Source organism: Chionomys nivalis, chromosome 18 (genome assembly GCF_950005125.1).
Source record: "Chionomys nivalis chromosome 18, mChiNiv1.1, whole genome shotgun sequence".
Classification (NCBI taxonomy): domain Eukaryota; kingdom Metazoa; phylum Chordata; class Mammalia; order Rodentia; family Cricetidae; genus Chionomys; species Chionomys nivalis.
This window is the reverse complement of record NC_080103.1, coordinates 20,996,540-21,020,447: the sequence shown is the minus strand read 5'-3', so window position 1 is coordinate 21,020,447 and position 23,908 is coordinate 20,996,540. Positions and strand designations below refer to the sequence as shown.

The 23,908-nt window shown below is 37.8% G+C and overlaps 1 protein-coding gene across 1 annotated transcript; it reads left to right on the top strand.

Moving 5' to 3' along the window:
• The first annotated feature begins 9,037 nt into the window (after positions 1-9,037).
• Cd53 (CD53 molecule) lies at positions 9,038-23,539 on the top strand. The gene is made up of 7 exons (XM_057793781.1): positions 9,038-9,116; positions 12,115-12,303; positions 16,708-16,782; positions 17,292-17,387; positions 20,865-20,945; positions 22,043-22,126; positions 22,988-23,539. Exons 1-7 carry the CDS (start codon positions 9,054-9,056, stop codon positions 23,057-23,059), a joined length of 660 nt encoding a protein of 219 aa, XP_057649764.1. The 5' UTR covers positions 9,038-9,053; the 3' UTR covers positions 23,060-23,539.
• Positions 23,540-23,908: the final 369 nt, after the last annotated feature.

Genomic DNA, 23,908 nt, shown 5'->3' with positions numbered 1-23,908 from the left:
GGATATGGCCTCAGAGCATTGTGGTTTAGTCTTGAAGGTTTCCTGGAAATTGACGTCAGGAGCTTTCTTCATAAAAAAGAAACCCAGGAAAACATTGTGAGTCATGGGGTGGAAGTGACAGCTTTTAACTATTAGGTCGGTGTCAGTTCCGCCGAATGGTACAAGAGTGGGAGTCTTAGAAACTGGCCAGTAATGGTGTAGAGAGGATAGGAGAAATTTGCCTGGGCTTATAAGAAAATAGGGCCATTTTGTAAAGGAATCCTTCAATTTGACAAGAATCCAAGTAAGCAGAAAACCAGAAAGGGAAGAAACGGATACCCTTTTGCTTTCTGTAAAGGTAAGAGTCAATGGTGAGACACCCAGGCTTGAGGGTATCTTGGTCATTGAAGGAAAATGGGTGTATATGTATTTGAAAAAGTTGTGATAGGACTCAAGGATGCTGGGATGTATGTGACTCTAGGAGGCAGATGACTTGATAACCCCCGATAGTTGATGAAGAACTTATTTTTCTTTGTTTAAAGCATCATTTATTAACAACAACAAAAATCTCAAGGTGCTTGACTCTGTAGTATCTTTTTTATTCTGCTATATTAGAATATGGAGTGATTAAATTAGGTAAAACTATTTGTTTGTTTAACAATCTTATTAATTTTTGGTGTTATTATCTGCTGTGCTAGGTGCCAATAATTCAAAGGTGAATGGGGTATGCCTACTTTCAAAGTTTACCTCCTAATGAAGGAAGAGATGCTTGTAATATAGATTTTGATATAAGGAAAGAGATTCAGAGATAGTGCAGGCACTCCTTCTAGGAGTGAGGACTAGCTATAAAAAATTAGACATCATAGAAGATCTCATGGAAAAATGATATAACCGAGTGAAAAAAACAGCTAATAACTGATCAGAATAAATGTTGAGGACAGAAAGGAACGTATTTTAGCAAAGAACATGAGTAAAAAAGAGGAAAGAGGTTTTAGATTTCCATGCAATCTCTGGTCCAATTTCTGTTTCTACATTTTTTTTATTTTTTAAATGTTATATGCCTGGAATCATGCATTATGCACTCTTATATCTTTTGTTACTCACCATAGTTATTCTTTTACATTTTAATTGGTTCTTTGAAAGTTTCATACATAATTTTATTATATTCACTACCTCTCCCACCTCTTCACTGATTTACCCACTTTTTATCCTTTTTCATCCTTTCATAAGAAATATTCAAGACCAGCTGGTGGCTTCAAAATATTCTTGGATATGAGGTCTCTTATTGGAGAGTGGTTGACTTAGCAGGGCCTATACTCTTAAAGTAAAATGTTACTCACAGCCCCTAATAATTGTCAATATTGCCACTACTTGGGGGTAGAATAGTGTGCCCATCTCCCCTCTCTATATTGAGATTTGGTCTGGATTAGGCTTGGGTAGGGTTTGTGCATCCTGTCAAAAGCAATGTGGGTTCAAATGTGCAGTGGCCCTGGTGTGTCTAGGAGATAATGTTTCCTTGTAGTCATCCACCACTTCAGGCTCTTCTTCTTTATGCCCACTCTTCTGAGATGATCCATGAGCCGTGGCAGGGAGGTGGTTCCATCTTTAGGGCTGGGCATTCTTCAACTTCCTATTCTTTGTACCTTGGCAAGTTGTGGGTCACTGTGTTAATTACTGTCTACTTAAAACAGAAATTTCTCAGATTCAGTTTGACTGAATTTATGGTCATAATTAGGAGTCAGTTTAATACTATGTGTTTTTATTAAAATAATAGTAGATTCCTTCCTCCTGTTTCTGAACTGTCTAGACTTCTTAACTTCTAACTTCTTAGCCTGGTGATGGTGGATGGCACCTGTTTTAATATTTATTCTTTCAGTCTGTGGTATTTTATTGGGGAATTGAGGCTATTGATACTGAGAGATATCAATGACCAATGATTTTTGATTCCTGACATTTTGCTGTTTGTAGTGCTGGTGGAGGTGTGTGTGTGTGTGTGTGTGTGTGTGTGTGTGTGTGCACATGCACATGAGTGTGCTTCCCTTATTTTGATTTTGCTGTGCTTTCATGTTTCATTCTGTGTTTTCATTGATGCAGTTAACTTCCTTAGGCTTAAGTTTTCCTTCTAGCACCTTCTGTATGGCTAGATTTGTAGATAAATGTTGTTTAAATTTTACTTTATCATGGAACATCTTATTTTCTCCATCTGTGCTGAGAATACTAATCCAGGTTGGCATCTGTAGTCTCTTAGAGTCTAAACACCTTTTTTAGTCACTTTTGACTTTTAGAGTCTCCATTGAGAAGTCAAGTGTAATCCTATTAGGTCTGCCTTTATATGTTATTTGATCTTTTTCCCTTGCAGCTTTTAATATTCTTTCTTTGTTCTGTATGTTTAGTGTTTTGATAGTATGTGGCAAGGAGACTTTCTTTTCTGGTTCAATCTATTTGGTGTTCTGTATGCTTCTTGTATCTTTATAGGCATCTCCCTTAGGTTAAAATTTTTTTCTTCTATGATTTTGTTGAAAATATTTTCCGAGCCTTTGAGTTGGGTTTCTCTTCCTTCCTCTATACCTATTATTCTTGAGTTTGGTCTTTTCTTAGTGTTCCAGATTTCTTGGGTGTTTGGTGTCTTTTTAGATTTAGTATTTTATTTGATGGGTGAATCCATTTCTTCTATTGTATCTTCAATGCCTGAGATTCTCTCTTCTATCTGTTGTATTCTGTTGATGAAGCTTGTCTCTGTAGTTCCTGTTCAAATTCCAAATTTTTTTGTTTATAGAATTCCCTCAGTTTGAGTTTTCTTTATTGATTCTATTTCCAATTTTAGGTCTTTAACAGTTTTATTCATTTCGATCTACTGTTTGTCTGTGTTTTCCTGGACTTCTTTTTTTTTCATTAACAACTCTTAGATTTATTCAAAGCAATTCAATTTCAAAACTTAAGTTACAGCAGTCAGAAAAAAAAGTGAGAACACACAATCAGTTTGCCTGTCCTTGTGTTTAACACTGCGGTGGCTTTATTCAAAATACAGTTGCACAAAAGCAGTAATTTCAGTCTCTAAGGACTTAACATACTGTGTACACAGGCGGTACAGAGCGTTAAAACCAAACTCAGAACTACAGAACAAAGAGCCCACCCTTGCTCATTTGCATGAAAACACCACCCACAAAGCTATATAAGTCTTAATGGTTATTTGGAGACCCTAGTCATTGTTTTTAAACCCAAGAACTCTAATTCTGATTGCACAATAGAGGATTGATTTAAAAAAAAAAGTCAATATATAGATTTCCTTTCTTTAAGGGATTACTTTATCTTCTCCTTAAGGAACTTTATCATATTCATAACAGCTGTTTTGCAGTCTTTCTTTTTCTTGTGTTTAAGTTATGTTGAAATATTTAAGTCCTGCTGTGTTTGCATAGCTGGGCTCTAGTAGAGGCATTGCTTGTGTTTTTATTCTGGCCTCTAGGCATCTGAGTTGAGAATGAGTATAGGTTTGGGTGCTGATTTCTGGATTTGTCTTTGTTGGGTAGATACTTTGTTCCTTGGATTCTATTTCCTCTCTGGTTATGTATTGCCTGTTCTCCTGGTCTGTTTAGCTGGTGTATTTATAGTGAATATCTAATGGTGTTTGAGGCTACAATACTGGGATGAGTTGAGGAAAGGAAGGTTGAGGGAGAAAGTCTTTTTGATCTGTTGGGAATGGGGTCAGAGAAGAAAGGGAGACCATATCAGGTTTCCAGTTATAGAGCTGGTGATGAGCTGAGGGATTGGATCTCAGGAGCAGTAGGAGAGGTGTGGATCTGCCTTCAGTCTACTTGTTGCCCCAGAAGGAGCAACCCTTTGGTCAGTAGGGGATAACTTGAATTGGGGTCTGAGACAAAGCAACAAGAGGAAAGAGGAAGGTTAGAAGGGAAAGGAAGGTTTACCTATTGTAAATTGGGCAGCAATAAATACCCAACTCATTGGCATATGCCCCCAAACCTGCTATTCCACTCCAAAAATACTTGTAATTATTTTTTTTTTGTAACAAGCTTTAATCATGTACCCTGGGTTGGCCTGGAACACGTGTCAATCCTCCCACCTCTGTTCTTGATGGTTAAGTTTGCAAGCAAGTGTTGGGATAATAGCATGTGCCACTTTGTCCCTCATCCCATTCCTTCATCCTGTATTCACTTCCTTCTCCCTCCCCAACCGAACCCTCAATTTATAATTATTTATTTAAAATATTATTTCTATGTATTCTCTGGAAGTTTTGTGGGTATATACTGTATTTTGGCCATACCCACTTCCACTGTCTCTCCCTAACCATCTCCAAACACTGCAAAACAGTTTCCTCCCAACTTTGTGTCCTTATGTTTTTTTATAAACCTGAGTTTAGTCAATGCTGCCCACGGGTTCACTTGTGTGGGGAGTCTACTAGATCACTGGCAACTGACCATACTTCCAAAAACCTCTGACTTTCTATTTCCCAGCATTCAGAAAGTGCCAGCAGCTCCTGAACTTTGTGAGCTGTCCTAAATTCATGCCGCAGTTTTATGTAGGTCACCAATGCATGTAGGGTACCAATGCATGTAGGGCACCAATGCATGTAACCACAGTAGCTGTGAGCTAATGATACTCCACATCCAATACAAGAATTTCCAATTTTTTTCCTTTCCAGACTCAATGTTATTGTTATTAGAAACTTCTTTTTTTACATATATTTTAACCTCATATAATACTGTTGTTCACAGTCTAGTGTTTATTAAAGATATTTAAATAATATGAAGTTTACTTTTCATTATTGTGACAAAAATCTTTAGGAAATCAACTTAAAAGAGGAAAAATTGTCCTTTAATCACAGTTTGGGATGCAATGTGTGATCACTGGTACCCTTAGTTTGGGTGTGTTCTGAGGTTCAAACACTGTAGTGAGAGCACAGAGCAGAGCAACAGTGTTTTTGTCATATGGTTGAGAAAGAAAGAGGGAAATGAAGAAGGAAGAGAGACAGGGGTAGATAGAAGGAGAGATATAGAAAGACACACCCGGCAGTGGCATGCCCCAGTAGCCTAAATCTTTCAAACAGGCTGCAGTTCCTAAAGAATTTATCACCTTTTGATAACACGAGAACTTATCACCTTTTTTATAGCATTATCAGCTGGGGACCAAGTCTTCATTTAACACATGATTCTTTAGGGGTCATTTAAGATTCAAATCACAACTAGCAAGAACACATGGTCTACTTATCTGTGCAGTAAGGCCTATGGTCTAACAATTAGCCTAGAGGATTTCCCTGAATGCTTCTTGTAGTGTGAATCTGCTGAGAAGAAATTCCCTTAGCTTTTGTACATGTTATAGTTATGTCTTTTTAATATCATGAACAAATTTCATATGTATATTATATTCTTTGCTTTTTCTTAGTTTTTCCAATTTGTTTTTTACTGATTATAAAATCCTGATGTAATTTTTCTGGGGTGCATCTTAGTATTTTGGCGGGGGAGAAAGTGTTTATTTTATTTCATACTTTCAAGTACCACCACCCTAGCAGCGGGGGAAGCTAAGGCAGGAACCTGGAGGCAGGAACTGAAGCAGACGCCGTGGAGGAGGACTACTTATTCTTGCTACCCCATCTCACTTAGTTTGCTTTCTTATACATCCTAAGACCACCTACCCAGGAGTGGCATCACCCACAATGATTTGGGTCCTTCCACATTAATCATTAATCAAGAAAATGCCCTACAGACTTGCCTGCTTGGCAGTTTGGATGAAGGTCATTTCTTAATTGAGGTTCCTCTTAACTCTAGCTTGTATCAAGTTGACTGAAAAATAAAGCAAACAAAAACCAAAACCAACCAGGACAATTGACCCCTTGTCAGCTTGACACACAAACACATTACTTCAACTGTTAACGTTCTTTCCTTATTCATACCCATAATTCATATTAATATCACAATATAAAGCATACACAACTTTAAGCCCCTACAGTCTTTAAAAATTCAAGTGCTATAGAAGTTCAGTCTCTTTAAAGTATTCCAAATCTCAACTGTGGGCTCCTGTAAAATAGTAATAATAATAATAATAATAAAGCTCCATACTTCTTTACTCCAAGAAAGAAACCGGAAACAGCAGGGCAGTCACATCAAATAGAAATAAAGCCAGGTTCAGAAACGTGTTCCGTGTCTGATGTCTGTGTCCAGAGGGGGCTCTGTTTCTGCAGCTCAGTCATTTCCAGCAAACACAGCTTCTCTCATATGCTCAGGCCAAGTTCACTCCACAGCTGCTGCTATCCTTAGAGGTTCCGTCCTAGCATCTCCAGTGTGCTGCACCTTCAACGGTGGCCTCTGACTTCTCTTCAGGGATTGTGATTCTGCCATATGGTACACACTCAACTTTTCTCCATGACCTCTTCAATCCTAGGCGCTCCACTGTAACTGAAGCTATACCTTCAGCTGTTCTCCATGACCCCCCTATGGGTTCAAAACTAGTACTACCTATGAGACTCTTAGACAGTACCAAGTTTAGCTGCCAGCATGACATGCAACCTTGGCCACCTCTGGACCATGACTTTAATGCACTGACCCTGGGAAAATATTCCCAGAAGTTTTTTTATCCCAGTGAATGCTGGCCTCTTAATCAGTGTCTTCTGGCTAGTTTTATGTCAACTTGACACAAGCCAGAGTCATTTGGGAAGAAGAAACTGCAACCGAGAAGATGTCTCCATTAGATTGTTCTGTGAGAATTTGTTCTGAGTGTTTGGAACTTTGGGCTGGGAGTTATACTGAGTAGTTCTGTGAAGCTTGGAAGAGAGCGATGTTGAAACAGTGCAGACAACAGAGGTCTGGCTTGGGGAGCTCCAGAGAGAAGCAAAGAGGCTACCTGGACCACTCTGTGGGAATTGTGAATTAACAACCGTGGTTCCGATCAGTTTGGGATGAAGAATCGGATACGACTAACAAATGACCAGTGCCACTGAGGTGAAACCTCTGTGTTACTGGAACAAGTGATACTGGTTAACTGGAGCTGAGAATTAACTGTCGTCAGGACTTCTACTGCTGTGATAAAATACCAGAGCCAAAAGCAACTTGGGGAGGAAGGGGCTTATTTTGTTTACACTTCCACATCACAGTTCAACATCCAGGAAGTCAGGATAGGAGCTCAAGGCAGAAGCCTGGAGGCAGGAGCTGATGCAGGATGGAGGAGTGCTGCTCACTGGCTTGCTCAACCTGCTTCCTTTTACTCCCAGGACCACCACCCCAGGGGTGGCACTGTCCAGTGACCTGGGCCCTCCCACATCAATCATTATGGAAATACCTTACAGGCATCTTAGTATTTTAAATGCATTACTTTAGTCTTTCTTGGACTGACTGTTTTCTTATAAATCTTAACTTCATATTAACTATTTTGTGCCAAACATATCTTGTTTCCTTTGGCTATTTTAAGATTTTGTTTATAACATTGATTGTGTACTTTATTTAAATTTTACTATAGAGTATACATTTCTTATTTTTGGATTTCATTGATCCTCTTTGTCATGTGAGTAAATTATTTTAATCTTCAGAATTTATTAAAGGTATTAATTCTTCAAGTATTTTTTTCTATTTACTTGGGTACTTCCATTACATACAAATTATGATATTCAATATTACTTTATTTAGAGGTGATCTATCATTTAAATTTCTATTATATGTCCTTTTATGATTTTCTTGCTACCTTAAAGTTCACTAATTTTTCCTTATATAATATCTACCAATAATACATCCCAGTGTATTTTTATCTCAAGCATTTCAGCTTTAGCTTTAGTAGGCTAATTTGCATATATGTAGCAAGTATTATATTATGTAGCGTAGGAGGACCTCAAATTTGTAATCCTCCTGTCTAAGGCTCCCCAGCACTGGGATTACAGGCATTTGCCATCATATTCATGTCTTGAAATGAGAGGTTACCCTGGATTACCTAGATGGGCATTGTCTAGACATAATTTTCTCTCTGCCCCTTCCCTCCCCTCTTTTTTCCTCCTCATTTTCTCTATCCCTTCCACTTTCTCACTGTCCATCCCATTTGTCTCCCTCTTCACCCTCTGTGTGTGTACCCCTCTAAGGGCATAAATCAGAGTGACAGAATTGGATACCATATGTACTTCTCTGGTGCCTACACATACATATATGCATACACCTACCATGTAATACTTCATATATATCCACACAGTGGTATCTTTGCTGAAACGAATGATAGCCTCACTTAGAAGACTGTGCTCATATTGTGGACCCTTTTAACTTCCTCATTATGTATTTGTGTGTTTTATTTCTGCTATAAGATCAACATCTATTGGAAGATGCCTAATACTTAGCCATGGCCATATCTAGAACATTAATATCATAGATAATTGTTATAAGAGACAAATAAGGCATATGTATATCACCTTCCACTATTGTCCGGAGAGGTTTGTAGACCATTCAATAACATCTTATGGAAAAAGAGGCCATGAATTTGAAGGCGAGTTGAGAGAGATATATGAGAGGTTCAGAGGAAGGAAAGGGAGAGAAAGATATTGTAATTAAAATATGATCACAAAAATAAACAAACAAACAAAAATGGCAAATTTAGTTAGTAATGAATCTCAAGACAGTTAAGGAACTGGCTGATCAAGTCCCTGGCTTTCTGCCCTGAACATTGTACAGCCAGTCTTGGCCTTAGAGGCTTTTTCTTGAGCAGTCAGACATTAGTCACTAATATCACACAGGACCAAAAACACTGGCTTAGTCTGTGCCACTAAGACTGACCTTGCTGTTAGAATAGCTCTATCGTTGGGTCATGGGGCATACTGCAACACCAAACATTGCTCACTGAATTGGAGTAACATTCAGTGTTCAAGATGATGCTTGTTCAACATGGACTTCAATTTTCAAAGTTTGAAAGCAGGATCTAGGGAAATTTTCCAAAGGAGAGATAAATAGCTCAAATACAAGATGGTGGTGACAATCCTTTGATTCTAAACACCTTTTGAATCTTTTAGATTCTATTGTGCTTCTTTACAATGCCAAATCCTCTAAAATATTCCTTTCTTATTCTTTCTGCTTTTTAGGTCATACTCTTCCAGCATGGGCATGAGCAGCCTGAAATTGCTGAAATATGTCCTCTTTATTTTTAACTTGCTCTTTTGGGTAAGTGTCTCATTTGAACATGTCTGAAATAACACCCCTCCATCCCAGTTAACCTGTTCTTTCTTTTCAGCTAAAGAATATAGTAAAAATGTGAACTATGCACACATCGATACTATCTGGAACATATCATGTACATATAAAGAAACAATAATTTCCTTCCCTCCTGCCACTTTGTCTCACTATAAGCCTACAAAACTGAAAGGTACCAGGTGGTGATGGCGCACACCTTTAATCCCAGCACTCGGGAGGCAGAGGCAGAGGCAGGCAGATCTCTGTGAGTTCAAGGCCAGCCCGGTCTACAAGAGTTAGTTCCAGGACAGGCACCAAAGTTACAGAGAAACCAATCTCAAAAAAGCAAACAAAAAAACCCACCTCAAAACAACAACAACAAAACAACTGAAAGATATCAGTGCAGTCACTAGTGTCAACTCTCTCTGGCGGCTTTAGGATAATATTGCAAATAGCTGGCATTTATAAATGAGAAATGGACTATAATTTGGGTGTTAAATTCTACACTCTCCTACTCCCTGACTGCATGAAAGAATATTGACAGACAGAGAAATAATATGTAAGTTCTGGTTTTTAGAAAGAACCTCAGAGATGAATTCTGCAGTATCTAGGCTAATTTTTATTCTCACCAATAGTGTGAAAAGGTTCCTTTTTTTCTGTCATCTTGGTCAGCATTTGTTGTTGATAATTTTCTTTGATAGCTATTCAACAGAATGAAATGGGATCTCTATATAGCTTTGATAGCTGAAGATGTTGAACATTTTTCCATATTCTTATTGGCCATTTATACTTCATTATTTTAAAACTGCTTATTCCCATTGTTCATTTGTTGATTGTACATTTTTTATTCTCTTTTTTTCAAGTTTTGAAATTCCAGATAACCTAGCAATTTCACTACTCATTTTGTCTCCAAAAGAAAAAATAATCACCTTATTACAAAGATATTTGAACCCCATGCTTTTCACAGGATCTTTCACAACAGCTAAATTGTTGATGCAGATTAGACATCCATCAGCAGAGAATAAAGACTAGAAGGTATGTGTATATAGTAGAGTTTTTCTTAGACATAAAGAAGGATGGAATTATGAAGAAAAATAGATGAAATCTGAGGTTATTCTGAGTGAAGTAAGTCAGCACCATATAGAAAAGGATCACATCTTCTCCTTTATATGGTGAAAGTCAAGAAAAATAAAGACATTTAACTAAAAGGGGACTATTAGGAGTGAGGAGGAGGAAAATGGAAAAGAAAAATTACTTAAAGATTAATAGAGTGGTGAATATGATCAAAGTACACTATATACTTGATGTACAGACAGAAAAATGAAACATTTTGTATAATTAATTTGAATTAATAAAACTGTTAAGTTTCAGACACATATGTCCATGTTAGTAATTTAACATGAAAGAAAGAGATATCCAAGGAGGTTTCACTGTACTGAATTCAGCAGCTGCATTTCATATGTAAGATAAATCTGTACTCATGTATTTATGAGACTATTCTTATAAATGTGGTTACTCTAGTAGTCTGCCTATCAAGGTAACTTTCCTCAAACAGAGTTTCTTCTTTACGTTGTCATATTCTCCAAAGAAAAGGCCATGAATGGACAGCTGAGCAGACAAGAGATAGATCATCTGAAGAATATATGTATATATACATATGTATATTCTTTATTCTATATGTACATATATATGTACTTACATGTAGTAAAAGTATTAGGTCCCTCATAGGTCTGACATTTCCTTAGCATCTGAATATGTGTTGTAAAAAATGCAAGTGTTACTTCATATTCAGAAGCTGTTATTTCTTTTCTATGATAATGGGAAAACTGAGTAAAGAGGCAAGTCTCAAGTGAGCCCAACCCCCCTCCCCTCAGATGATTCTGATCTCAAGGGTATGAGAATATAAATTAGGAGATACTTAAGAACCCCATTAGCACATACACTGAGAGAAACAATAAATGGGACCTCCTGAAAGTGACTGAGAAGCTTCTGCAAAGCAAAGGACATGGTCAACAAATCAAAATGGCAGCCTACTGAATGGGAAAAGATCTTTACCAACTCCACATCAGACAGAGGGTTGATCTCCAAAATATACAAAGAACTCAAGAATTTGGTCATCAAAAGAACAAATAATCCAATAAAAAAAATGGAATACAGAGCTAAACAGAGAACTCTCAACAGATGAATCTAAAATGGCTGAAAGACACTTAAGGAAATGCTCAACATCCTTAATCATCAGAGAAATGCAAATCAAAACAATGCTGAGATCCCATCTTACACCTGTAAGCATGACCAAGATCAAAAACACTGATGACAGCTTATGCTGGAGAGGACATGGGGTAAATGGAACACTTCTGCATTGCTGGTGGGAGTGCAAACTGGTACAGCTGCTTTGGATTTCAGTATGGTGATTTTTCAGAAAATTAGGTATACGCCCAGCAATACCACTTTTGGGTATAATACCACAAGGACATGTGCTCAACTATGTTCATAGCAACATTATTTGTCATAGAACCTGAGAACAATCTCGATAAAAGAATGGATAAAGAAGATGTGGTACATTTATACAATGGAGTACTACACAGCAGAAAAAAATAATGTCAACTTGAAATTGGTGGGTAAATGGATGGATCTAGAAAACATCATGTCGAGTGAGGTAACCCAGACCCAGAAAGACAAACATCATATGTACTCATTTATAAGTGACTTTTAGATAGAAAGCAAAGAAAAACCAGCCTACAGTTCACAACCCCAGATAACCTAGACAGCAAAGAGGACCTTAAGAGGGACATGCATGGATCTAATCTACATGGGAAGTAGAAAAAGACAAGATCTCCTGAGTAAATAGGGAGCATGGGGATCATGAGAGAGGGTAGAAGGGGAGGGGGAGGAGAGGAGGGGTGTGAAGAAAAACATATAACTCAATAGAAACAATTAAAAAACAAAGAATTACATTCACCTTAGAATGCTATGGAATTCTTCCTTTCAGGTCTGTGGCTGCTGCATTTTGGGTTTTGGTATCTACCTCTTGGTCCAAAACACCTATGGAGTGCTCTTCCGTAACCTTCCCTTCCTGACACTGGGCAATGTACTCGTCATCGTGGGTTCCATTATCATGGTAGTTGCCTTCTTGGGCTGCATGGGCTCAATCAAGGAAAACAAGTGCCTGCTTATGTCGGTGAGTCCTGTGATATTCTGAGTTGGGATAGGTAATGGCTCAAGTCCAGGATGATATGTTTCATGGTAGATTACTTTTGGATGATATATATATATATATATAAATTAAAGAACTGAGAGGGATAAGAAGGTAGTGGCGGTGCATGCCTTTAGTCCCAGCACTCAGGAGGCAGAAGCAGAGCGATCTCTGAATTTGAGGCCAGCTTAGTCTACAGAGCAAGTTCCAGGATTTCCTTGTTTTGGAAAAAGAAGAGCAAAGAGGTAATAAGCACAGAATTTTTGCTTACTTACTGCTTTTCTTCATTCTTTTACAACTCAGATGACAGCTTAGAGAATAATGTACCCACAATGAGTTGGGCCCATAACAGTCAATATAAAAGCAACCCAGGAAGACATCTCCACTGGCCAGACTGACCTAGACAATCCCTCAATTAAAGTTCCTTTCCCTCTTGATTCTAGGTTGTGCCAAGTTTACAATAAAAACCAACCAACACAGACCATCGCTGTTCAATTTCATGTATACACACATCACTTTGAACCATAACTTTCTTTCCCTTGTCCCATATGTGTCATGTTAATATTAGGATATGAAATATAGTCCAATTCCAGAAATCTCCTAAAGCCTTTCAAAATTCCCAAGACTTCAAGATCCAAGATCTTTGAAATCTGTGCACCTGTAAAATAAGAAGCCAAACGTGTAAAGCATTGATATTCTCAAAGAGAAGAAACGGCATTAAAAGCAACCATTCCAAAACATAACAACATAAAAAACCAGTTGCAGGTTTTATTTAGGAATATACCAATAATTAATAAAAAATGATATGTGTTTGAAAAGACAAAGAGAGGTATATGGAAGAGTTTGGAGGTAGGAAATTAAAGGGGGAAATGATATTATTATATTATAATTTCAAAAACCAAAAGAAATAATAAAAGCAGTTTATAGACCAAATCTTCTAACTCCAATGTCTAGCAGGTTGGTCTTGTATTCTGGGCTCCAAATAACCTGGGTAGCCCTCCCACTCCCACTTATGTTGCCTGTAGCACATACAGATTTTGTCTTGGGAGTAGACCAGTTCCACTCTACAGGTGTAGGTCTCCTTTGTGGATGTCCTATGTATAGAGCATTTTCAGTGTCCTGGGGTCTCCACTGTAATTGAGGTATCATATTCACTAGTGCCGTCTCTGCAGAAGATCCAAACTTGCCACAAAATTCCAATACTCAGTTGCTACCTGTGACCACTATGCCTTCAGTACCACATGGATGGCTGTTACATTTCAGATTCTGTTGCAAGCTCCAGATGTAGCTTTGTCCCTTTGGGCCAAAGCTGTATCGGTTTCTACATGATAACTCTGAGGAGACAATCTCAATTGTCCCAATGAAACACAGGGATCTCACTTCAGTGGTACTGATCTCTTTGACAAGTGTAGCTGATTTTTCAGTCCCAAGATGAACAGTACAATAAGATTACTGGGCAAAGTATCACACTAAAAGTCCTTATTGTATCATCTCAGGGAAACACAGGAGGACTTACTTCAATGGTGGCAATCTCTGATAAATCATAGCTTTCTTCAGCTCCAGCACAAACATCACACATAGGTTCTTAGCCAAAATGTCACATGAATATTTCTTAGCCCAGTTAATGACTAAGTCTATGATCTGGATCTCCACCATTAGTGTTACTTTAGTAATCCCCTTTTTAACACCCCACAAGAATAGCCCATTAAGCTCTACCCAGATCACTCAATTAGATTTTCCAAATCAATATTCCAACACCTTTATTCTTCATAAAAGTAATATCACTTGGTTCAAAACAGCAACAGATAGAAGAGCAACACTTCCTTGGTACCAATTTATGATTTTGTTTCCTTTCTGTTGATGTGATAAAAAAGAAATTTAGAAAGGTATTTGTTTGATCTTATAAATACAGGAAATATAGTCAATTATTGTAGAACATTAAAGCAGGAACTTAAAGCATTACATCTACAGTCAAGAGTGTAAATGGAGACCATGTTTTCTTTTCCCAGCTGCCCAGACCCAAATGATCACATATAAACTATATTAATTCCAACATTATTTGGTCAATGATGTATTCCTAGCTAGTTTTTTTTTTATTTTTCCATTCAAAAATTTATACTTCTTCCCCTTCTCCCATTCCCCTCCTTCTCTCCCACTCCCCCTCCTCCCACCTCCTCCCTCCTTAAGAGAGGGCAGGGAACCCTGCCCTGTGGGAAGTCCAAGTCCCCCCACCCCCCAGGCCTAGGAAGCTTTGCATCCAAATAGACTAGGGTCCCAAAAAGCCAGTACATGCAGTAGAAAAAGTCCCAGTGCCTTTACCAATGACTTCTCAGTCAGCCCCCATTTTCAGCCACATTCAGAGTCTGGTTTGATTGCATGCTCATTCAGTCCTGGTCCAGCTGGATTTGGTGAGCTCCCATTAGAACAGGCACACTCTCAGTGGGTGGACCAACCCCTCGTGGTCCAGACTTCCTTGCTCATCTCCCTTCTTCTGCTCTTCAACTGGACCTTGGGGGCTCAGTTCGTTGCTTTGATGAGGGACTTTGTCTCTATCTCCATCCATCGCCAGATGAAGACTCATATTCTTCATGTTAAATTAACCCATTTCTATTAATCTGTGTATTGCCATGAGGCTGTGGCTTACTGGTAAGGTTCTGGCATCTTTTTTTCCTTCAGCAGCTACATAGCATCTCCTTTGACTCCACCTATTCTCTTTATCTCTGTTCAGATTTCCCTCCTGGCTTTGCTCTGCTAAGCCATTGGCCAAAACAGCTTCATTCATTAACCAACAAAAGCAACACATATACCGAAGGACATCCCATATCACAAGAGCAAATAGAGAACATCATATGTAGCATTGATTGCTTGCTGTGTATTCTCTGGTAACTTCCTTTACACTTGCACAGTTCAGGGTCCAGCCCATGAAATAATGCTACCAACAGTCAGGGTTGGTCCTCCCATTTCAATTAACAGTCATAACAGTCCCTCACAGGCATTCTCACAGATCAACCTAACCTAGATAAATTCTCAATTTATTGAGTAATTTCCAGTTGATTCTAGGTTGTCAATTTGATAATTAAAGTTAAGCACCATAGCAACTCTTATCAGCCAAGATATTATATACCAATATTAGTTTGTTTCTCACTGGGATCCCAAGGCTATGGAGAATAAGATATTACTGTTATTTTTGGTAACCATGTTACACTGTCAATAATGGTCCTTTTCACTGTCATGTCTTTTCACAGCATAATATTTTTCCTTGATGGCTGATTGAAATTAGTTATTATCTTTCTGCCTAAATCCTTATGTGAGAATATACTTCAGATTTTAACACGTAGTAATTAACTGATGAAAAATAATGAGTAGGTTCGTCTGCACATAGTGACCCTCCCCAATGATGTAGAATTCTTCCTTAACTCATGTACAAAGTAGCCTTCATAGTGGGAGTTACACAATTTAGGTAAGGAGCTTGGATACTAGAAATAGAGGAGAGATTTGTAGCAGTTCCTTGTCAAATAATCAGCCTGAGGAGTGTTGTCAGGCTTAGATTTTACCTACTGGCATTGGAGTAGAAAAGATACAATTTTTCTAGTGTACTAAGGAAAGAGGTTAGTATGTTTGCATCCCAGTTATCCTTTAAGTCATGTGATCAATCTTCTTTTATAGATCAACACTTAAACTAGAGCCAAGATCAACAAGAATAACAATAATGATGATGATTATGATGATGATGATAAAATAATAAGTATTATCAAACAGTTCCAGACAGAAAATGATAGGAAATATCAGAGACAGGAGAGATGATTTAAGCAGTCAAAATAGATGTTTAAGTTTTTTAAAAGGTGAAAAATAGTTGTAATTGTCCAAGCTTTTGCATAAATGTCATGCAGGGATCACAATTCTAAATTTGGAGACAAAAATTTGACTTAGAACTATGATTAGGCTCCCTCTTCCTCTCTGTTCAGATTCCCTCCCAGGCTTCATCATCATCCACCTTTTCTCTTGAGCTAGACTGGATCTGATATATGGGACCAGGACCCAATCTCATGCTTTAATGTCCTGGCTTTTTGTGCAACTGTTTTACTAGGCTGATGCTAAAACATTGACTCAACAGTGTTAGAATAAAGTTAGAGGGTAGCTAATCTGCCCTCTAGAGTCCAGCTGTAGGAAAAGAACACATATTGCCCATAAAACAAGAGAGGGCTTAGAAAGCCCTGGGGAAGCAGGAGCAGTTCCCATGCATGATTGTGTGTGTGTGTGTGTGTGTGTGTACGCTCGCGTGTGCATGCACACATATGCCACACGTGTAGACCTGATTTCTCCCATGACAGAGGGAGGTAGATCAGAAGTGGGGATCAATGTTCTGATCATGTCTCTGCTTTGTCACAGTTCTTTGTTCTGCTGATGATTATTCTCCTTGCTGAGGTGGCCTTAGCCATCCTGCTCTTTGTGTATGAGCAAAAGGTAAGTTATGAAGAACATGGCTTGCTCTCTTATTACTAAGATGGGGGAGAAGTTAGCAAAACCAAATTAGTAGTAAATCATACAAATGAAGTAGGAGGATGAGAGTTAATTGCAGTTGAGGTGAGAAAAAAATATCATGAAGATTGTTTTTGAATGATGCCTTGAAAGATAACGAGAGAAAATGAAGCAAGCTTGTCTTCTTGTCTTCCTCCTGTCTACTTCTCTCCATGGAGTTGGTAGTCTTCTCAGTAAGGTTTGACCTTGGCTTTCATTGTACCATTCTTTCTTTGTAACTATAGTTATGGAAGGATAAAAGTCTTTTATGTATATGTTCCTTCAAAACCATATAACCTTCAGCTTGTTTTAACATATAGCCTCCCTCATCTCACTTCCCTAGTTCTGGCTCCTTGGGCGGGGGTATATACTATTTGGTCCACTAGAAATCTCTTATTTCTTAAATACATATTGTTTTTACTACGTCTTCTCTGATGAAATATGATTTATCGCAGCTGAGCAACTTAGTGGCTGAGGGCCTGAATGACAGCATTCAACATTATCACACGGACAATAGCACCATGGCAGCCTGGGACTTCATCCAGTCACATGTAAGTACATAAAGAATCCTGCTCATATGAGTTAAGCTGAATTCCAAGGTTTGGTTCCCAGAAACCAGCATCTCTTTCCTAATGTTTCAGACTCAAAGATCATCAGTTCTAAAGTCCAAAGTATTGTCTGTGCTCTCGTAGGCAGAGAACTTTAGGGATTAATCCAACTGGTTCAAATTTTTCTGCATTCTATTTCATTCTTTATCTATTCACACAAGATCATTGCTTTATCCCTAACAGGATGAAAAGAAGACCCAAATTAATAATATTGGATTACTTTATTTATTTTTATTCCTCAGTCACCAAAATTATTACATTTTATTACCTAGACCTCTAGTGTCACGCTCCGCATGCTTCTCCTTACCCACAAACATATATCAACTTTCCATCTTTCCTTAGGATGCCGAGGGACAGATACACACTAGAGAGCCTTGCACAGGCATGATATACGTCCAAAGAGTACCATCATTACCCATGACGGATTAATATGGAATAGACGATAATAACATAGGAAATTACAACATAAAATAAAGGGGAGGACTTGGAAAAATTACAACCTCTACCTTTCAAACTCTTCATTTGTTTCATTTCAGATTCAAAGTCCCCTTTAATGTTCAGACACTTAGCAAAGTAAAAACAAAACAAAAAGAGAAAATCTCTTGATACATGTCACCAGCTTCATATCAACATTGTCACTGCCACCTCATTCAATCACCAAACATTTTGCTGGAAAATTCTAAAGAAAACGAAATACTGAACCTGATATCATCTCACCCAATATTACTAAAGGGTCTGGCTCAGTGGTTAAAAGCACTTATTGCTTTGCTAGAAGATATGGATTTTGTTATAGCACCAATCCAGTGACTCACAAACTCCTGGAACTCCAATTCCAAAGGCTCTGAAGCCCTTTCCTGCTTCTACATGTTTCTGCATGGGTATAGTGAACATACACATATATAAATTAATAAATGGATCCTCAAATGAAGACTACAGTCTTCATTCCAATTATTCTAATTTTCTCAAAAAATTTCAACTGATTTGAACAAATCAAGATATAAGAAGGTCCAAATGTTGCATTTAAATGAAATGTCTCAAAATTTCTTTTAGTCTATAACAGTGTTCTTTATAATATGGGTATGTGAACAAAAATTAGGTTATTTGTCTTATAGATTTTACCATTTTGGGTATCTGACTGGTTTATTCTCACAGGTTTTGATGGCAGGAAATCTGTTTCCAAGAAGGATTGTGAATCTAGAGACTTGATGAAGTCTCACTCTCTCCTTCTTTTTCTCTTCTTTTAAAATAACATTTTTTATTAACTGAGAATTTCATACAATATATTCTGATCATATCTACCCCTCAACTCTTCCTAGATCTGCTCCCAGTTCTCTACTCACTCAAGTTTGTATTATCCTCATTTTATTTATAAACCCACTGAGTTCAGTTAGTGATACCTATATACTTTTGAGTGAGGTCATCCCATAGGAATGCAGTTCACCTACCAGACATTATACCTTATATCCTTAAAAACTGCTTATCCTTTCAGAAGTTATCAGTTGCCAATAACTCTTCAACTAGGGACGGAACTTCCTGGCCATTCTACCCTTTATGTCTGTTCTATTTTTGTGAATGCTGTCACAGTTACTGTGAGTTCCTATGTGAAACTGCCCTGTTGTGTCCAGGAAATGCTGTCCCCTTATAGTGGATTAGTCTCCACTGCCTCTAGCTCTTATAGCTTTCTGCCCATTCTTCCACACAGATCCCTCAATCCTGGGAGGAGATGGTGTAATATAGATGTCAGCTTAGGGCTGAGTACCCCCATTTTCTATACATTGACCAGTTGTGGGTTTCTGTGATAATTACCATCTACCAAAGAAAGGAACTTCCCTGATGATGGCTAAGTGATGCACTCATCTATGGGTATAGTAGTAAGTCATTAGAAACTGATTTGATATTTTGCCCATTTTAGCAAAATCATTCTCGTAGGTTCTCCCCAAGGGCCCATAGCCTATCCAGTCACAGATTATTGGCCCTCGAAATGGTGTCAAGTATGTGTCCCATCTTATGTAAGATGCCTTAAATCCAAGCAGAAAGTTATTGGTTACTCCCATGACATCTGGGTCACGATAGTCCCAGTAATAGTGTCTTGCTAGGCGATCATTATTACAGCTATCAGGATCACAAGTCTGTAAGATTTATGACCACATTTCTCCTCTGGTAGCACATACAGAACCGCTCAACACTATGAAATCTAGCCAGTAGGTATTAAACTTCCAGATCAATCCAGCTTGATCTCTCCATGTTCTGTGACTCACATATGTTGTAGTTTCATCAATAGGGTCTTATACCAAGTTCTGGAGTGTAACTGGAGGTATTGGCAGTAGCTTGTAATATGTAAGGGTCTATAGAACCCCAATGGGCAGCAGCTCCAACAAAGGTTTATTTGTTAGTCTGGGGTCTAGTAGGGGCATTATTGTTCAATTATAGATAATGTCACTTAAATTTGTTTATATTAAATTGTATATATATATATATGGAAACATACTGCTACAAAAGTTTCCATATGTCTTTTCCAGATCTTTTTAGTGTTAGTTACCCCTCCTAGTATTCTCTTCCTTACCCTGCCCTCCTATCCCCCAACTCACTTAACTATTCCCATTCCATTTATCTCCTTTATATGACAGACTTCTATGTAACTCCTCTATCTTGAGAGCATCCCCATACCCTTTTACCAGTTTCCTGGCATCTATCCACCCTCCAATTTAAACAAATAATCTAAACATTCAAAGTTAGCATCCACATATAAGAGAAAAAACATGAAATTTATCTTTCTGAGTCTAGGCTATTGTACTCAGGATGATTGTTTCCACCTCTGCCCATTTACCAGAAATTTGCTAAATTTAATTTTTTTAAGATATGAATAATATTTCATTGCATAAATGTTCTACATTTTCAATATCCATTCATCAATTGATGGACATTTAGAATGGTTACTGTGAATAGAATAGCAATAAAAGTGTATAAACAAGTGTCCCTTTAGTAGGATAACAGAGTCCCTTGGGTGTAACTCTAAAAATAGTATAGCTGGATCATAAATTTCTCCTATATGTAAAACTACCATTCCTCTTTTCTCATCTAAGCAAGTACCTAATATACCATTTTCAATAATCTCAAGAATCAACGTGGTTCGCCTTAGTTCTGTGTTATAAGGCCTCCTGGGAAGTAAGTACTCAACAGATAAATATAGAAGCCAAACATGCCCTTTGTGTTCTGTGAAGATGTCTTCTGTGAATAAAATGATACCGTAGTCTTGGAACATTTAGTTCCAAAGAGGCTGCAGTAGACCCATTCTGATTTTTGTCTTCTGGAGTCAGATTTGAATGACAAGCATACCTTTTGTATAAAGTGTAGGGTTCATTGTTTGTGTTGGTTTTTGCTAATTTTCTAATCATCATGTTTGGGGGACTTGTCTTTCAGCTGCATTGCTGTGGTGTAAATAGCTCAAGTGATTGGACTGGTGGTCCACCGTCTTCGTGCCCAACAGGTGCAGATGTTCAGGTAATTTTGTTAGCAATTTTCCTGTTACTGGCTCTTTTGTTCAAACTTAATTACATCAGAAACTGTTCCAAAGGACCTAAACCTTCCACCTAGAAACAGGGAATTTGGAACAACTACAACAAAAAGGAGCAGGGAAACAACACCCAGTAACTATAGAAGCCTCGAAAATCTAGGAACAAGTTAATCCAGTTAAGAGACACAATGAAGAATCTTTTGTTATACTATTCTCTCTCTCTCTCTCTCTCTCTCTCTCTCTCTCTCTCTCTCTCTCTCTCTCTCTCTCTGTGTGTGTGTGGTAGTTTGTGTAAAACTTGTCCAGAGATGTTTCTAGACAATTATTCAACAAAAGATAGTTCTTCTCATGTTTAAAGTATGATTTACATGATTAGGGTAGAATAGCTTGTTAAGTAACTGCTTGTCTTCTCTCTCTCTTTGGAGATGGCAGATCCATTCCCTTTGTGAGATGAGTTAAAAGCATGTGGAGGAATGAGAGTTTTGGAAAAAGAGTTTTTAGAAATACCTTTCCTCTTATTTTTGTGCTCTCTTCATCTAGAAGAAAACAGAGTCATCTTCCAGTAAGCCAAATCCCTAAGACCTTGTCTTGACCACATATTATTTTTTCCTGAGTTTGGAAATCTACAGAAATATTCAGGTCCAAGGAAAAAAGCACAGGACAACCAGCAGTCAACAACTCTGGAATTTTATGAGGTTATGATGCTGGTTCCTGAAGCAAATATTAAGATATACCTTGATTCAAAGATCACAACACCTATAATCCCATATGTTAATTTTTAGATCAGCTGAGTGTCCAAAGAACATAAGGACATGTATTTTTGACTTACTTCTTGGGAGCTAGTTTAACTCTGCTAAGAGCTAAGTCTTCTGTGTTAAATGCAAGTATACTGATAATATCAGTAGAAAGGCCTCTGACTTAATGTTCTCTATGTCTGTCTCTTTAAATATGAAAGGGAAATAAAACTGCAATATCTGATGTCAGTCTCTGTATTAAATAAATACAAACTGCCTTCCCAGATAACCTTCCTGATGAAGTTGACATATTGGATGATACCATTCATGCCTATAATTTTTCCTCCTAGGGTTGCTACAATAAAGCAAAACAGTGGTTTCACTCCAATTTCTTATATATTGGAATCATTACCATCTGTGTATGTGTGATACAGGTAAGAGTTTCATCCTGGTATCCCCACAAGGATTAAATGAGTTAAAACATGCAGTCTTAGAACAGTACCGGAGAAGAAAAATGAGGCAATAAATGTCGTGTTATTCATGAGTTTCTCTATCCAAGGCACAAATGATTATATTATCAACTCAACTTGAAACATACAGAAAAATGGGTATAAGAATATATATAAAATTAATGTGTCCCTTAGAGATACAAATGAGTCACAGACAAATTAGGAGTGCTAAGCAGATTTCCACATTAGTCTCTCACTTAGTTGGTCTGGAAAAGATTATGATAAAATAGTCACTTTGAAAAATTGACCTTTTATGTTAAGAAGGAAGTAATGATGGAAATTATAATCATTTTCCCTTTCTGCTTATACTTGGTTTGACAAGTGAATGGGAAATTTTGTTGTTTTGTTGTGTGATATTCATAAAACTATTTTCTACCAAAGTAGTGAGCATATTATACTTTATTTAAGACCTACATAAGTGCTAAAGATTAAATGACCTTTTCTCTGCTTGGAAGCAAAAGGAACCTAGGGCTTGGTCAGAGCTGACTTATTTTTTTCTTATACTGTTCAATAAAGACAACTGGCTATACATTAAGCATCTGTGACTTCTTAAGAAGATAAAAATGTTTTTAAGACCTTACACATTTCCATCATACTGGAATTGCTCCCATTTTTTCCCTAATGCTGTCCTTAATCATAAAGAGAGAAATTCCTTAGAAGGGAGTGATGGCGGAGAGTGGTCACAAGGTAATAGAAATCTTGTTTTTCTGTGTTACCAACCCTAGTATCTGTGGGAGAAATGTTTTCTCTTATGAAGACCTCACATTTTCTCAATTCTTTTCACAGGTGCTGGGAATGTCCTTTGCTCTGACACTGAACTGCCAGATTGACAAAACCAGCCAGGCCTTAGGGCTCTGACTTGCAACTGCCCTGAGCTTAAAAGACTTATTTCTCTCTGGAAATCCAAAACACCCATAGCATGAGGTCCCAAACAGTCACCTGCCTGCCTGGTATTTTGTTTCCTCTTATCTCTCCCTTGAGTGAGTTCCTGCCTTATATACCCAAGGAAGAGAATATTGGTCATGAACTTCCCATCTCAAGCAGAAGAAAATCATTCACCGCCTGATAGCAGTAACCATATCTCTTAAAGATGGGGAGACATAACTGGGTGAATTTTTTGGACATGAGAGGCCAAGAGAATCTGTAGCTCTTGTGACCTAAGATCCAGGGATGGCTTCCGGTATGGATATAGCTCAGAATACTGACCAAACATATGTGAGCCCCTGAATTTAGCCCTGAGTACTACAAGATAGGCCCAAGTTTAAGTGTTAGATTCTTAACAATTGTCAAACCAGTCTCTAGCCTCTGAATCATATTTTCACTCTGTAAGAGACATGCTGAAGGGAATTTTCGAGTCAGATTTACTGGATAATTGACATACCCCATTTCCTTTTGAACATAGACTTTGAAAATAGGAATGTTACAGAGATCTCTCTTCAAAGGGAAATGTTTCCATTTCTTTGTTAAGATATCTTATTGATTTCTGTTATAGCCATCCATTCAGAAATAACTATCTAATATTCCTGTCCTATCTTCATTCAGTCTTAAAGCTTTTGAATTATATAGCCATGGAGAACAGCCCAGAAGTACTAATATCTCCACTGTGTTAGCTGGTAATCATATTCATGTTTATATTGTTATTTCTCTACAAAATAAGGTTCTGTTAAGGTACTGCTTTAACACTTAAATAAACAAAATAGTTTATGA